Source organism: Limtongia smithiae (genome assembly GCF_038497785.1).
Source record: "Limtongia smithiae strain NRRL Y-17922 unplaced genomic scaffold V1518scaffold_1, whole genome shotgun sequence".
In the NCBI taxonomy this organism is placed as follows: Eukaryota; Fungi; Ascomycota; class Lipomycetes; order Lipomycetales; family Lipomycetaceae; genus Limtongia; species Limtongia smithiae.
The window spans coordinates 334414-348911 of record NW_027117622.1 but is presented as its reverse complement, the minus strand read 5'-3'; the positions used below and the strand labels follow the sequence as shown (position 1 = coordinate 348911).

Below are 14498 nucleotides of genomic sequence, written 5' to 3'. Positions count from 1 at the left end.
GGGCTAGGGCTGGGTACTGAGAAGATGCGCTGTGGCGCACGTGGCGCGTGCGCGTGCTCGTTTTGTCTACTCTGTCCCCCTCGCCGCTAACGCCGGCGTCCCGGCGCCCTCGGGCGCGCGAACGCCCGCGGCGCGGCCTCCGCGTGCGGGTGCAACGCCGCCTCCAGCGTCGCCGCGCTGGCCTCTGTGCCGTCGCTGCCCTCGAGCTGGAACGCTGTTAGCAGAGCACGCTCACTCCCTGCAGGAGCACTCACCCGCTTCGCCACGGGCAGCCCCGTCGCGGCCTCCGCGCCCGCGATGGCGCCGCCGCGGCACGACGCGTACATCATGCGCTCCCTGATCGTGGACCCTGCCGGGCACGTGTACAGGAACACTGTCATCCCGCGTCTTAGCCCCGGCTCTCCCACTCACACTCGCACACGCAACTCACCGAGCGACTCCGTCTCCGCGCCGTCGTGTACGTGCGTGTACAGATAGAACGTGTAGCGCGGCGCTGCCGTCGAGACCACGTCGCCCAGCTCGCCGGGCTCCGCGACACTCACTGCCCTGTCCAGCCCAATCTCCTCCGCGCCCGTGTCAATCGCCAGCACGACCACATTGTGCTGCTTCTTCGCGAGCCCCGCCAGCGCGGCCTCCGCCGCCGCCGTCACCGGGAAGCTCAGCCCCGATGAGACGTACGTCTTGCGCGTCGCGGTCCCCGCGAAACCCTCCTTCGCCTCAATGTCCTGCACCGACTTGAGTGCGCGCTCCTCCTCCGTCAGCGGCTTGCTCAGCTTCTCGTGCGCGACGAACTTGCGCAGCCCTGCGGCTGTCAGTTCGTCCCTCTCCGTAGCAAAGTACGAGCTTGCGATCTTGTCGCTGCCCAGCTCCCGCATCAACGTGTTGCGCGTCGACGCGTACAGCATCTTCTCCCGCACCGGTGCCGCGTCCGGGATGTACGAGATGAGCGTGTATCCGCTGCTGCCGTCGCCCTTGTGCACAATGTACAGAGGACGGTCGGATGCCACGGCCGACGCAATCTGCTCAATGTCCTCAAAGTAGTCCTTCTGCCATGGAAACTTCCCGTCAAGCTCAAGCGATTCTATCGATAGTGAGCTTGATTTCCTCGTGCTGCTCAAACCACATACCCTTCTCGATCTTGATCAGCAGCGTGCGCACCGTCGCGTCGTCCACAAACGACTTCACCGCGCCGTACAGCGCCGGTGACGCTATCAGCAGTCAGCAGCCGCATCACTCACGCCCTCCTCCAAGATGATGTACCCGTGATTCCGGACTGATTGGACATATCGGCCGTTCAACTGCTGGATTTGTTGTGCTTGCGCTGCGTGTCCGAGACTCGTCCCGACAACACGATACCACTACCGTGAGCCGCACAAACCATAACTTTTCGACTTTCACCGCTCGTGCGAACTCGTTCGCACTTCAACCTCGTGCGATGTCGACCCAGGCCCCGGCAAAGTCGCAGCAGTTCCAGCAACGCGCGCAGAACATCAACCGTATGTGCCCTACAGCTTGCGATGCGATGGCAATACTGACATCGCAGAGCGGATCAACGAGGCCACCGGAACAATCATACAGGAATTCACCGAGCTGATCGCCCTCGCTCCGGTATGCGCACCTCTCTACTCCTCGTCGTAACTACGTCTAATCAAATCAGGTCAACGGAAAGGACCTTACCGCCACCGCGGTCGACGTCTACCAGATAGAATGCCGCTCGACGTCTATCGTACGCTACCCCACCATTCCCCCCCGCAATGCCCTCAGTTGTACTAGTAATACTGACGACTCCAGGTGCGCGCGGTCGAGGATCTGCTGCTAATATCCCGGTCCCTTAAGGAGGCATGGATTCTCGATCCGGCGGTGTCAAGCTAGCTCCCGGCCGCCAGAGCTCACGTAGTGTAGAACAACCAATTCATACGACACCCCCATTATACTTACCTGCACAAGCCCAGCATAGTACGACTGCGTTCCAGCCCCCCCGCCAGCCGACCCCGGCACCTAGCGAGCAGCAGGCACGCGGTCGCGGTTCTAGAAAGATTGTGGAACTCGTGTTGGGAACGTGCCAGGTGTGGCGCAGTGCCGCCCGGCGACGCACTCTACCGCGCACAGCAGCATACGACGCCGGCGTACACGCATATAAAGTGGTGCGCCAAGCACTCTACACCGAGCTAAAGCTACGTCAATGCAGCACTTTAAGCAGATAACGGCAGCTGTACACCGCCGCGCCAGCCACACTTTTAGGGGGGGGCCGCGGCCTGTCAACTCCTACGCGCGCCGTTGCGCGCGGCCGACGTCCACCAGCCAGCCAGCCGCCCGTTGCGGCGACTCCCCTTGCCGCTTCAAGCTACTCCTTCCCTGCTCCTGTGTCGTCATCGCACAGCATTGTCCTCGGGCCTCCTGTCACTCCTCCGCTTCAAGCCCGCCTCCCGTGCCGCGTCCGGCGGCTTGTCCTCGAGACCGCGCGCGTCACGGAGTACTTCCGTGTCCTGCATACGGAGCGCACTGCGCTTATTAGCCTCTAGCTGTGGCCATTTGCCACGCCTGTGGCCGCCGCTGCTAGCGTCGGAGAAAAAGTGCGGGAACAGCCTTCATCTTGCCAACAAAGACGTCTCACGCCGTCTCACGGAGGACAAGGTTCACCGGTTTCGCACTTGACACTGCTCCTGCACCGCCCGCCGCCAACGCATAGCGCGGTACTAAGATCGCGGTTTGCGCGCATCTGCCGTGCCGTTCTGCACCCGCCATCTTCCAGAACAAGACCGCGCACTTGCGACCGCTTCATCGGCGATTCGACGCAGGGCGTCGGGCGCAACCGTCGCAGCGGCTCCTGCACGTTGTTCTGCGCCGGCGAGCAGGCCACCTTCCGAAGAAAAGTTTCTCTCTCGCACTAGCCGCTTCCACAGTTTTTGGGCTGATTCCTCCCAGCACTCGCGTGCATGGCTTCCGGCGGCTGGCCCGCCGTTGAAAAGCCACCCTGCAGTCCGACTCTGCACTCTCTGTACTTTGCATATCATAGGCGCTTCTTTTCCAAGCTAGTACTTTCAGTACGTGAAAAACTTCTGCGCTCGATCACACAACTGTTGTAACAACTCCGATTGCACGCCGTGACTATGCACCCTGCGCCATATATGCAACACCTCTCTGTCCTCACGTATTCATAATAACCCACACTAAATCCGGCGCTACTTCCTCCATCGCCGCCCGCAATCTTTCCTCCGTCGCCAAGCTCCCCTTCATGGTCTCTACCACGTCCGCAAACACGGTCTCCTGGAACCGCGTCGACCGCACCACGACCCCCATAGACTCCACCACGGCCCTGTAAACCTGCGCGTTCCGCGAAAACTTGCCCTCGCGTGAACGCGGCACATCGTGCGGGTATAGCCCTTTAATCGTCGGCCACACCTGCTCGATCCGTGAGCTCATGAAGTCCCCGCCCAACCGCGTCATCTCAGATATCACGGACAGGCAGGCAACCACAACGTGTACTTCCGTGTCGCGCAGCCGTAGAATCACCGCCGGCCACACCGCGTTAATCAACGGAAGCAGCTCCTTCCGATTCGTTCCCAGTATCGGAAGCGACACGCGCAACAGATCCAATAATTGGTATCGCAGATTTGCAGATCTGTGCGATAAGTAATACCGCGCGTGCGTCGCAATCCGCTTGATGATAAAATACCACGGCCGCGGTATCGGCGACGTCCACTTCTCCGGCGGATCCAAAGGCCGTTCATCCTGCGTAATCGACTCATCAGACTCTGCGTTCTCCGCTGGCTCTTTGGACTCCTGCTGCATGTTGTCTGGCTCATGTAGCTCAAACTCTGGCTTCCGCTGCAGCTCGCTCAGCAACCCTTCGAGATCCCATATCCCTGACCGTTCTCTGCGCGGCACCTCTTCGATCATCATCGACGTCTGAATGTACGTGTTCGACGTCTCTTCCACTATTGTCTTCAGCACCTCGAAAAATCCTTCAACCAGCCGCGTGTATCCATGATAGTTGTCCAGTAGTTGGAATATCGAAGCAACTATGTCGTCCAAATACTGAATCGCCGAGGGCCCCGCAAGCTTGATCAACGCGGCCAAGATCTTTGGGGTGCGTGGCGATATATCCAGAGTATTCAGTCGGAGCGACACCGCATCGAGAACATGGTCCACGTTGTCAACCAGTAGCAAACTGACCGAGTTATATCCGGTTGCCGTGGATATGTTGCATAGTGTTGTAAACGCATGTTGTCGCAACACCAGCGACCGCGAGGCGATCAGATTCAATATTGGATACAAAATATCCATCAGCGCAAGCTTGTAATTCTCACCCATAACTGACGCCGCAAGCGATAGTCCTTCCAACGAAAGTCGCACAATTGTCAACTTTTCAGGCGATAAATCATCATTATCCAGATTTTGGTCAACCAGCATCAACGCCGCCTCATTAATCTGTTCCGACGCCCTCACCAGAAACATTGTCGCCTCGTAATCGTCGATCAACTTGATCTCCTGTCGCGCACCTTGCATAATGTAAATACACATCCAGAGAGCTACTTGTTGAGACTTGATATCGTCGCCCGGCGAGGTTATCACCTGAAAGCAATCATCGGCGATACTCGTGCATATCGACGAAGCTCCTATAATCTGCAACAACAATTTGATCTGCTCAACGGCTTTCACGCCTATCAAGCTGTCGACATCCAGCGGCTGAAAATCAAGGAAGCCATCCGAATTCCTTGCAGTGCTGAGTTCCTGCTGCATGGCAACTAGCTCCTTGGAAGATACCGTGCTAACAGCCGCAATTTGTGTACCCCTCGGCGACGTCAAAGTCAGCGCCTTCGTGAAACTTGTCAATAGAATTTCCTCAATCGTGCTTGTGTCCGCGTTCCAGTCAAGCAACAGCTCGACTCCGACTTTCGTTTGCTTCAACAGTCCACATTTAACCTCCTCGTCATGATACGATAATATAGTTTGAAGAGACAGGATCCAATCATAAACACACTGCTTAACGATATCCACCACATCAGCCTGCTGAATTCCCAGCCCTTTCACAAAATTCCAGCTTTCGGCGCTGATCAGGTCATCCTCATCACTGGCCAAGTATAACAGCGTCGCAGTGAGAACGGGTCGGCAATTCTCCAGCGAGTAAAAACAGTTCTGTAATAACGCCACGCAAAACGATTTCAGCGCATTTCGAACTTCGGGCCGCCTGTGTGACCGAAGCTGGACCACTGATTCCAGCGCCATTTTGATCTGTCCGCTTGTAGCTTTGATCCACGCTGCCGTTCGCACGTCGCCAGGACCGGCACCTACGACTTTGGTGCTATTCGTGCTTTCTCCAGAAGTAAGGATTGGGAAAGACGCCGAGTCGTGGTGTTCCTTTCGCGTAATGCTAGATTCCAGCTTAAAATCCGAATCCGCGAGCGCCATGGATATCAGCACACTCAGCAAATCCACCGCGGCTTCCATGACCCGGAAATGACTCTTTTTCATCTTCGGTGTAATGATCTTGCACAACGCCGACACACAGCCCGGGAGAATATTCGCGACAATATCGCCTTGCTTAACGACTGTGACGACCAGAATCTGTAGCGCGTCAATTGCAGTGATACTGCACTCAATATCGGTGACTTCCAAGGCTATGTTCACGAAAATACTAACTGTGTGTCCCAGCAATGGAATGTTTTCGCCATCTTTATAAAACTCTCGTAAAGTGGGGGACACGGAGGAAGCGACAAACAGTTCTCGCAGCGCTCTACAACCCGACAACTTCGTTTCGTCTGAAATGAACCGCGCTTCCTTTGGCGAGTTCGGTTGTCCAGAATTAGAAATAAGAAATGTGATCAATATCAAAAACTGCTTCAGCATATCGACCTGCATTGTCTTGCCCCAGCTTCTCTGGATCAGGATACCAAGACATTGGAGTAGAAGCTCGGTCGTTCGGTCGTCTAATCTGCCGCCCTGGCGAAGGAGGTGCGAAAGCGGGAAAAATACATAGTCGCCAAATTGCGGACTATACACTTCTGGCGAGAGCCCTACTAGTGTGTGCAGAAGGTCTTCGAGGGTATCGACGATCCGGAATTTGTTCGCAGCCGACGAGTCGCGCGACAAAGTCAACGCCAGCTGTGAAAGGGGGACACAGATCTTTCGAACCTGTGCGTGAAACAGTTAGTCATATCACATGTCTCAGCAAACTTCGACAAATGTACATACTCTCTCAAATGCGTCTGACCGCACATCCTCAAAAGTAGAGGCTTCTGAGCTGCTAGTATGATTCAGCTCTCCGCCTCTCCGGGAGGTCATTATGCTGCGCCGACGAGTAATCTCATAAGTCCGTACAAAAAGTCCCGCCTCACACAAATACACGATAATCTACTCGTAACTTACCGAGCTCGAATGATGATGCGGCCGTAACACGAAATTCTATATTCAGATGCTTCTCTGTGGTTTCTACGTCATTTGTCTATGTTCGCGGAGGAAGTTGAAGACCCTAAACCTATGACTTCTTCCAGAGTCACGTGGGCAAGACATAGACGTTGTCGCGTCGCGAACTGCACCACTCTGCTGAACCCCGTCGACGTAACGGGACGGGTGATTCACACTGCAGAATCTTGACGGGCGTCAATATATCATACATCTACACATCATATGCATCTATAGTTTTATTTTGGAGTTCTTTCGCTGGCTTTTGGCGCCGGCTTTCTTCTGTACGCAGCATTTTGGTACGCTCCGCTTCAGGAACCCGCTCCTTCTCTGGATATAAGCCATGGAGCACGTTAAGGTTCTATTGCAGTTTGTGGCGCGCTCGTTTTATGAGACTCGGCATATCATAATCCTCGATGCGATCATCCGGCACGTCGTGTAAGCAGCTCAATGGTCCCCTGTGTTGCCTAGCGAGACTAATCACGACCCCGCAGAATATCCGATGACGAGTTGCCGCAAATGGTCGGTATTCAAAAGAAGGAATTGCACAAGCTATGTGCGAAACTGCGAGAGGATCGGCTGATCAAAATGTTGCTTTGCTTTTGTGCTGCTTTCTGGTGTTGGCGCTGACAACTTGAATCACAGACATGCTAGGGCCGAGGCGAAAGAGGGCCAGCAGCGGCCTATCCAGCGGACGTACTACTATATACAGTATAGAGAAGCAGTGGACGCTATCAAGTGGCGTATTCATAAACTCGGCGAGACTTTCAACGATCAGATGCGAAATGTGAATACTCTTCTGTGATGAAAACCACGACTACTGTACTGACTTTATTTGAGGACGTTGATCGGCAAGGATACGTGTGTCCCGTGTGCAAACGACGATATTCCACGATGGAAGCGCTGTCACTACAAGCTGAAGATTTATCAGGCTTCGTCTGCTCCGATTGTGGAAATATCCTGCAAGAAGATGATGATAGTGATGATTTGCGGATCAGCCAGGAACGGCTCGCACGTCTCATGTCGCAGATTCGACGGATTATCGACACGCTCAAGAAGATCGACGACGCTTTTATTCCAGAGTAAGTTGTTACAGATTGCTGATTACGAGTTTTCTGCTAATATGCGGTACAGCAATGACTTTGAGAGCTCGATGAAGGTCGCCGTGCCGACGTCCATAGACGTAAAGGACGTCCAAGATACTGTTGGCTACGCAGCGCGCGGCGTCAACTCCAACGAATTCTCAATCGAAATCGATCTTTCCGGCGACAGCAACGAAGAAGACCGGAACGCGGCCGCGGCTGCCAAGCTTGCAGCCGCACAGCAGAACGCGCTTCCTAGTTGGATCCGTGATAGTACAGTTGGCAAGAAGAAGTTCGATGATGTGGATGAAATGGAAGAGGACGACAGCAAGTATTCGTTATTGATGTCTACAAGCATGATGGAAGAGAAGGCGAAGATTGAAGCAAAGAATGCCGAGGTGACTGAAGGAGAGCCCGAAGCTGATGACGTTATTCGCGACTACTATAAGTTGTTGAAGGAAGAGGAGGAAGAAGAAGATGATGATGATGAGGAGGAAGAAGAGGAAGAAGAGGGCGAGGGTGAAGGTGATGATGATGATGAATTTGAGGAGGTTGCGATTTAAATGCGACTTTTGTAATATAGATCTTGTACAAACAAAAGCAACAATAGATGGTTGTGTATATGCGCTTAACACGTCAAAGTCTGTACATCAAAACAAAACCAGGAATCATTTTCAGAACCAAAACATGTCATCATAAGTATTTTGCGTGATAATCTGAGTACCTGTACTTATAGAAGCCATAGCCAGCAATGGCGCCTACAAGCAGGACAAGAAAGATAATGATCATAATCCAGGACGAGCCACTGCCTTGCTTCAACGCGTCAGCGATCAAGTTCGGCATGGTGCTCACTATCGAGGTTGTGTGCTGATTCAGAATCGCGTCTAACGCATCCAGCTTCGACGTAAGCTTATCGACTTCCGAGGCAATGTTTTGTTTCGTCGATTCGTGCATATTAACGGTGGCACCGTGGAACTGTGACTCCGTCCGAGACACAGCAGATTCAACTCGTCCGCTGTAAAGAATTAGGGGCGGTGTTGACAAGAATGTCTATGAGATGAAACTTACACTCTTTGATCCAGCTTTTCTATCAGCGGTTTCATCGAATTAAGAGCCTCAATTTCCTCCCGTAGCTGCCTGAAATGTGACTCCATCAGGGCACGAATGGAAGACAATTCTTCTCTCTAAAGGACTGTTAGCCACATTTTCTTGGAATTCTCGGCAACAACAACACCCACCACTTCGCCGACACCGCTAGAGCCTTGCGCAGAAGCACCGCGCATAGGCTGCTGGCTTTGTCGTTGGGGAGGACTTTGAGGAGGCATCGGCGAGTTGTCGACCTGCTGCTTCTTCTGAGGGGCCGCAGTAATACGTCCTGTGGTTTTGACGGTAAAGATCTCGAAGCTGTCCGGGTTGTCGTAGGACGCTGCTGAGATGCCCAAGTAATAATTCTGCGGCAGTTGGATCTCATGAGACTCAAAACATAGTCTGCCTTCCACTTCGACCTAATGCAAGCATTTTGAGTTAGTGTGTTATACTTCATATCATACCAGCATATTTTATCATACTTTCAACAGTTTGGGGCCCGATGTCACCTTCACGTTGATCATCGTGCCGGTATTCCTGTACCGCAGTGGACATTGCGCAAACGACTGCTTCGTCGGGTTCGGCAGTGCAGCATACCCAATGCTTCCATCGTTCAAATGTCCACGCACGTTACCTCCCGTGTTTCCAACCGAATCGATCATTATCGCAAGACCATCCCAAAAGTCCCTGGCTCCGTATATCGGACCCGCCTCCTTTGCAGCCGTGTACCAAATCACAAGACCGCCGCCTGCCCGCTCGCCACCAGATGCCCGGAACACGACCTGCGTCGTCCACTCCGTGTATGGGTTCTGCTTGCGTGTCCATATCGCGCCGCTCTGACCTTTATCACCCGGAACTGTGAGAAAGATCCGATCCGGTTCGACAGTCACCGAGCCAAGCTTGTCCCACTCTAAAAATATAGCACGTCAGACTTCTTTCGCATTGGCAGACATTGCGAAAGAACGTACCAGTAATTGTGTTCTTGTCCCACGATATCGGATTCGCAAGCGAGAGCCCTGGATCAGGCTCCTGCGCAACAGCGAAGATCTGCCTGCTCGCCGTGCTCGACAGGATAATGATTCCAGAAAGTAGATTGCCCCACCGCATTGCTGATGCCGTATCGGAAGGTCTTCTTGTCCGTCGCAAGCGAAGCTGGCCTGAGAAAATCGTACGGGACGATGCTAGCTGGAAGCGACCAAGGGGGCTTCTCGCGGCTCACAGTCTCAGAGTCCACTGACGCTCAACTTTGTGAGCGGGTCATGAGTTTGTGATCCGAATCCGGTCGCTCATAAGCACAAGCCCCGCAGGGGAGTCAGTATTGCTCCCACTGCATCGCGCGCAGATGAAGATCGCTCAAGCTGAAGACTATTAGCCTTACAAGACTTCACATGGCACCCCCAAAAGCTCCGCCACGGCGGTTCCTACGTCCTATAAGCTCGCCAGCGATATCAAAAGGAGCGGCAGCAGGGAAGAAATCGGAAGCTATCACACCAGCACTGCCTACAGCGACAGTTGCTGTACAGACCGCGTCGGCTAAGCGGTCGCTGGACACAGACAGGAGTGCCCTGGCTGACACAAGTTCCCCTGCTGCGGATGTTGCTGCAGAGCAAAATGGACAAGACGTAGCAGCAGATACTTTGCCACAATTGAAGAAGCGGAAGTCCAAGTTTGCAGGAATATCACTCGGTAGGGGAAGTGTCTTGGCCTTCACTCGACATAGTTCTAACACCCTCCGTGCTATCTAGGTCTTGTGGCGGAACCACAGTCAATTACGCCAGCTATTGCGTCGCTTCCTCTGCCAACAAGTGCGAATATTCAGCCATACAAGCCACTCACAATTCAAGACCTGCCAACGCTCGACAATGTACTCGACGTTGCGGCGAATTCGACGCCGGAACCTCCAGCGACAGACATACCCTCGACTGAGGGAGACGCTAGCAGGACGCCTCCTGATATTGAGACTCTTGCGCTCCAAGTTGGGCTTGATGATAAGGAGGTTCGTTCGACCTTGTTTGACGGTGTGCTGAGCATACTCTCTAACCGCCCTGTAGCTACAAATCCTCGCTGGCCGCCACTCTCGTCGCGATCGGCCGATCAAAATCGTCGATTACAGTGTCGACGAACAGTACAGATCCAATCAGATATTCATTGCCTCTGGCTCAGGGCAAACGGTAAGCTGCTTCTCTTCTGCTCTAGCATATCGAAATTGCAGATTGACTAACATGCACACGCACCAGGTTCAACCCGTTCGCTCAATCACATCCGGCAAGCACCAGCTACGCGGCTTGATCAATTCTGCCACACAGCAGCGCGAAAGCTTGGAGGAATCGTTCGCGGCTGGGCGCAGGAATAAGAAGGAGTCTGGCGCCAAATATGGCTTTTAGCGTTCATGATATATCCATGTGAATTGCACTGTACAATAGAAAACCCATGTAATTAAGCGCGTTTGAATGTGCAAGTACGCACTCATATCGTGCAGTCTCGTAGTTCACAAAGTAGCTCCAGCTACCGCAGTACTAACCCAAACAACACCGTACGCCATTCAAGATGTGAAAGCAATAGTAATAGTTGAAGAAACACATAATCCCATACAAGCAGTTCCGGATCCCAAGTAACCATTTCCAGCCAAATGAGCAAAACAAACCTAAAGCCAACAGCCAAACCGCACGCATGCACGCACGCACGTCATTCTAGTTTACTAAACACACGATTAAACATTGCTCAGCTTTTCAACCTCCGCCTTAACATTCGCCTTTGCAACGCCAACCCATTCAGCCTTTCTGTCTTCCGACGTCCGGTTGACCTCGCTGGGAACACTCTTACGCTGCGTAACCACCATATCGTATATCGCATGACTCACTTTCTTATTGATATCCGCATATGCGTCCTTGGAAACGCGTCCAGCCCTATAAAACGGTCGCAATGCGTCTCGCACAACCTCCTGTATCTCGGTCTTGTCTTCAAGACTGAGCTGGAGTCCGACCGCGACGACAATACTGTTCTGCTGGTCAGCTTCAGGCTTCGATGGTGAAGTATCTAGCTGCGGCAGAGAAGCGCAGGAAACCACAGGTGACATCGTAGGCGGCATCTCAGGCACCAGAAGCGGTGACCTAGTGTCAGCTGGTGGTGATGGAATTGAGCCTGCATAAGGCGAAATAACCGGAGATCCAGATGGTGATCTCATCGAGTTCGGAGAAGCGACAGTTCCAGGACTGGCAACAGTATTTGGCGACATAGATCGCGGTGTGGGCAAGTCACCAGTGTAGATGTGAGTCCGAAACAGGTAAGACGCGTCGTGAGCTGGTGAAGTTGGTCGCCGGATGTCGTTCAGCAAACTCCGTAACAGCGATGGCTGCTGTGGTTCTGTGGTCGGCTCTACTGATTGTACCATGTGAGGCGCTGCTGATGGTGTAGCGCAAGAACCGGTCTCTCGTCGATGCGCCTTCGGTCGCTTGTACTTGCGCGGTGATGGCAAGTCCTCTGTGTCATTTCCATCCGACGTGCTCCGCTTCGGGTGCAAATCTAACAGCGCTCTGGAAAGTCGCCGTCGGCTACCAGACACATCTTCAGTAGCATCATCTTGAAGCTCGAGTGCTTGCTCGAGCAAGTGCCATGACTCAACCGCCTCTGGACTCTCGGCTTCATCGTCATCACCGGGTTTGAAAATCGACGCCGTACTCCTAAAAAATGCAGCACCACCTGTCGCCTCCGCAATGTTAAGTCGTACGTTCCACATTCTCCATTCCTCCGCCTCCCGTCTCCGCTGACTAGATTCGCTTTCAGAAGAACTCGCGTCATTGCTCCGACTGCCGGTACCGCTACTCGCTCGGCTAATGCTGGTACTCTCGATGTCACGATTAAGCCGATCCCAGACCATTTGCCATGCGCGATTCCATTGGCTAGAGTTCATGGACGCCGTCCTTCGGGATCCCGCACCCCGAGAGCCTGTCGCTCGCGACCTTGGCGCACGCGAGGCCGAACGCCGCGATGGATATGCTGATGAACTCGATCCAAGCTGTAAAGGCGGCCGTCGAGTACGTGTTGATCTTCGCACCGCGCTTGCTCGACGGAAATCCGACTCGGTCACACGATGATTATCTACGCATGACGGGCAAAACCACGCCTCTTTCAGGTTCACGTCAATGCCGAGACAGCTAGCATGGTAAGGTGCGTCACAAGAGTCACACAGCAAGAGCTCGTCCTCGCGACAGCCAAGATCGCACACGATACAGGGTACATCTGCATCCTCATCAGAGAATCCAAACTGTTCCTCAGCATCAATGAGGTCCTCGATCGAGGGCTCCGGCGCAGTCTGCACCTTCCTCTTCACGTCGTAGCACGACTCGGGTTCGCATCCCAGCGCCGGGAGTACCTCAACGCGATTGAAGTATGTTCGGCATATCGGACAACTCGTCGCCTGCTCGATCCAAAGCTTGATGCACGTATCATGCAGCGTGTGCCCGCAGGGGACCAATCGCGCGATGCTGGCGTTGCCAAAGTCGTCACTGTTCGCGGTTTCGTTCCCATTCTCGTGTTCGGATTCGTATTCGGATGTGGCGGACTGCAGTTCCTGCAGACAGATGATGCAGGGATTGAGGATGTCCGCGCTCATGAGATGTGGTCGTGTGTGTATATCCGAGCTATCAGAGCATGCGCGTAGAAGCGGTCTTTATGTGGTGGTGGCGAGAGGAGTAGGTGGTGGTGTTGCCTGGGCATGCTGGTGGACAGCAGGAGAGTCCCCCGCCGTCGACCCCGCGGCCTTTATACAACTCCCAATCCGCGCGGTTTCGCAACATTTGCGCCGCAACTTCCACAACAGCTACACAGTTATCCTGCGCTTTCGACTGGGCGGGTATCGCGCGAATCGCCTCCTCCTTCTCGGTGCGATAGATGCGGTAGTTCCGACAACCTTCAGACCGACGCGATTCGCAAATCGCAGCACCTGACAAGCTCGTACGATTTCGGTCCGCCGTAGCACATGACGCAGTCGGCGTACAAACGACAGGCTGCTAAACCGAAACTCTCGGAACAGTTAGATCCACAGAGTCATGCACGCAAACGATACTACCCCAGATATTGCTCCAGAGCACAAGATTTATTTTGATCCCATTGACTTGCGACACGAAATATACTACAGTTACAAGCTTTTAATGACTCCAATAATATATCCTTTATGACTCAGCCAGCTCTCTGAGACGACGAATTGTGGAGCGAACAGTGGCGGCATTGGTAGTCCTGTCAATCAGACCGTCAGCAATTGTCCTTTCAAACAAATCCCAGTTACAGACAACTGTAGCAGACAAAAGGTACGTACGACAAAGTATAAGCGCCACCAGCGATCGTCTTAAGGCAAGACCGACACTTCCAGACGCCAGTCGAGGTACGCTTCACGGAGTTCTTGCCGCAGAAGGAGCACAAGTAGCGGGAGTGCTGCTGAACCTCAAGCTTTCTGGACTGTCTTCGGAGAGACGAACCCTGTATAGACATCATCGTCAGTCCTGGCTCAACTAGCGTAACAATGGCATCTGTTTGACAAAGCGTATGTCTTTTGCAACAAGACAGCAGGACAACTTACATATCGCACACCGTACTTTCCTGTGATTCCAACTTTCTTCGTGCGCTTGGTCCTGTAATGGTGTTAATCGACTGTTCCTCTTGTTCCACCGTCCAGAACTTCACGCGTAGATCAAGCAAGATAGACGAACATTTTAATAAACTAATCCCATCAAGCAGTTAGTATTCAGACCTCGACCATATCATCAAGGCAAATGGTGCAATAACATACCTTTTGTAAGGTTGGGTGTTGGCGTGGAAGTAACCCGTCTTTGGCGAGAGAACGGAACAATAGCTGTTGCGAATTTACTCTTCGACGCTCCGCTTGGGAGCAACGCGCTCACACACGCGGCGTGACTGCGTTTTTGAGCG

At 53.4% G+C, this 14498-nt stretch overlaps 8 protein-coding genes across 8 annotated transcripts; 3 read left to right on the top strand and 5 right to left on the bottom strand.

Moving 5' to 3' along the window:
- Window positions 1–1742, bottom strand: V1518DRAFT_8377 (uncharacterized protein). Its single transcript, XM_066906687.1, has 5 exons — window positions 1261–1742; window positions 1128–1208; window positions 431–1081; window positions 255–373; window positions 1–206 (listed from the first exon to the last, which is right to left on the bottom strand). Exons 1-5 carry the CDS (start codon window positions 1283–1285, stop codon window positions 87–89), a joined length of 996 nt encoding a protein of 331 aa, XP_066761783.1. The 5' UTR covers window positions 1286–1742; the 3' UTR covers window positions 1–86.
- V1518DRAFT_408420 (surfeit locus protein 5 subunit 22 of mediator complex-domain-containing protein) lies at window positions 1394–1952 on the top strand. Its single transcript, XM_066902123.1, has 4 exons — window positions 1394–1496; window positions 1544–1608; window positions 1658–1726; window positions 1792–1952. The coding sequence occupies exons 1-4, from the start codon at window positions 1436–1438 to the stop codon at window positions 1870–1872; spliced, it is 276 nt and encodes a 91-aa protein (XP_066761782.1). The 5' UTR covers window positions 1394–1435; the 3' UTR covers window positions 1873–1952.
- Window positions 1953–2830: 878 nt separating this feature from the next.
- V1518DRAFT_408418 (armadillo-type protein) lies at window positions 2831–6529 on the bottom strand. Its single transcript, XM_066902122.1, has 2 exons — window positions 6196–6529; window positions 2831–6135 (listed from the first exon to the last, which is right to left on the bottom strand). Exons 1-2 carry the CDS (start codon window positions 6283–6285, stop codon window positions 3148–3150), a joined length of 3078 nt encoding a protein of 1025 aa, XP_066761781.1. The 5' UTR covers window positions 6286–6529; the 3' UTR covers window positions 2831–3147.
- On the top strand, window positions 6486–8119 carry V1518DRAFT_408416 (TFIIE alpha subunit-domain-containing protein). Its single transcript, XM_066902121.1, has 5 exons — window positions 6486–6843; window positions 6900–6995; window positions 7051–7192; window positions 7246–7487; window positions 7540–8119. Exons 1-5 carry the CDS (start codon window positions 6749–6751, stop codon window positions 8048–8050), a joined length of 1086 nt encoding a protein of 361 aa, XP_066761780.1. The 5' UTR covers window positions 6486–6748; the 3' UTR covers window positions 8051–8119.
- Window positions 7900–9783, bottom strand: V1518DRAFT_408413 (concanavalin A-like lectin/glucanase domain-containing protein). Its single transcript, XM_066902120.1, has 5 exons — window positions 9542–9783; window positions 9056–9483; window positions 8726–8992; window positions 8556–8671; window positions 7900–8502 (listed from the first exon to the last, which is right to left on the bottom strand). Exons 1-5 carry the CDS (start codon window positions 9678–9680, stop codon window positions 8181–8183), a joined length of 1272 nt encoding a protein of 423 aa, XP_066761779.1. The 5' UTR covers window positions 9681–9783; the 3' UTR covers window positions 7900–8180.
- A 96-nt stretch (window positions 9784–9879) lies between these two features.
- V1518DRAFT_408411 (mitotic checkpoint regulator, MAD2B-interacting-domain-containing protein) lies at window positions 9880–11026 on the top strand. The gene is made up of 4 exons (XM_066902119.1): window positions 9880–10259; window positions 10319–10569; window positions 10625–10744; window positions 10811–11026. Exons 1-4 carry the CDS (start codon window positions 9962–9964, stop codon window positions 10955–10957), a joined length of 816 nt encoding a protein of 271 aa, XP_066761778.1. The 5' UTR covers window positions 9880–9961; the 3' UTR covers window positions 10958–11026.
- On the bottom strand, window positions 10937–13573 carry V1518DRAFT_408409 (uncharacterized protein). Its single transcript, XM_066902118.1, has one exon. The coding sequence runs from the start codon at window positions 13183–13185 to the stop codon at window positions 11284–11286; it is 1902 nt and encodes a 633-aa protein (XP_066761777.1). The 5' UTR covers window positions 13186–13573; the 3' UTR covers window positions 10937–11283.
- A 171-nt stretch (window positions 13574–13744) lies between these two features.
- Window positions 13745–14422, bottom strand: V1518DRAFT_389229 (60S ribosomal protein eL43; the record flags this gene model as incomplete). Its single annotated transcript, XM_066901736.1, has 4 exons — window positions 14279–14422; window positions 14149–14200; window positions 13888–14048; window positions 13745–13808 (listed from the first exon to the last, which is right to left on the bottom strand). Coding segments are annotated over exons 1-4 (279 nt in total). The 5' UTR covers window positions 14281–14422.
- Window positions 14423–14498: the final 76 nt, after the last annotated feature.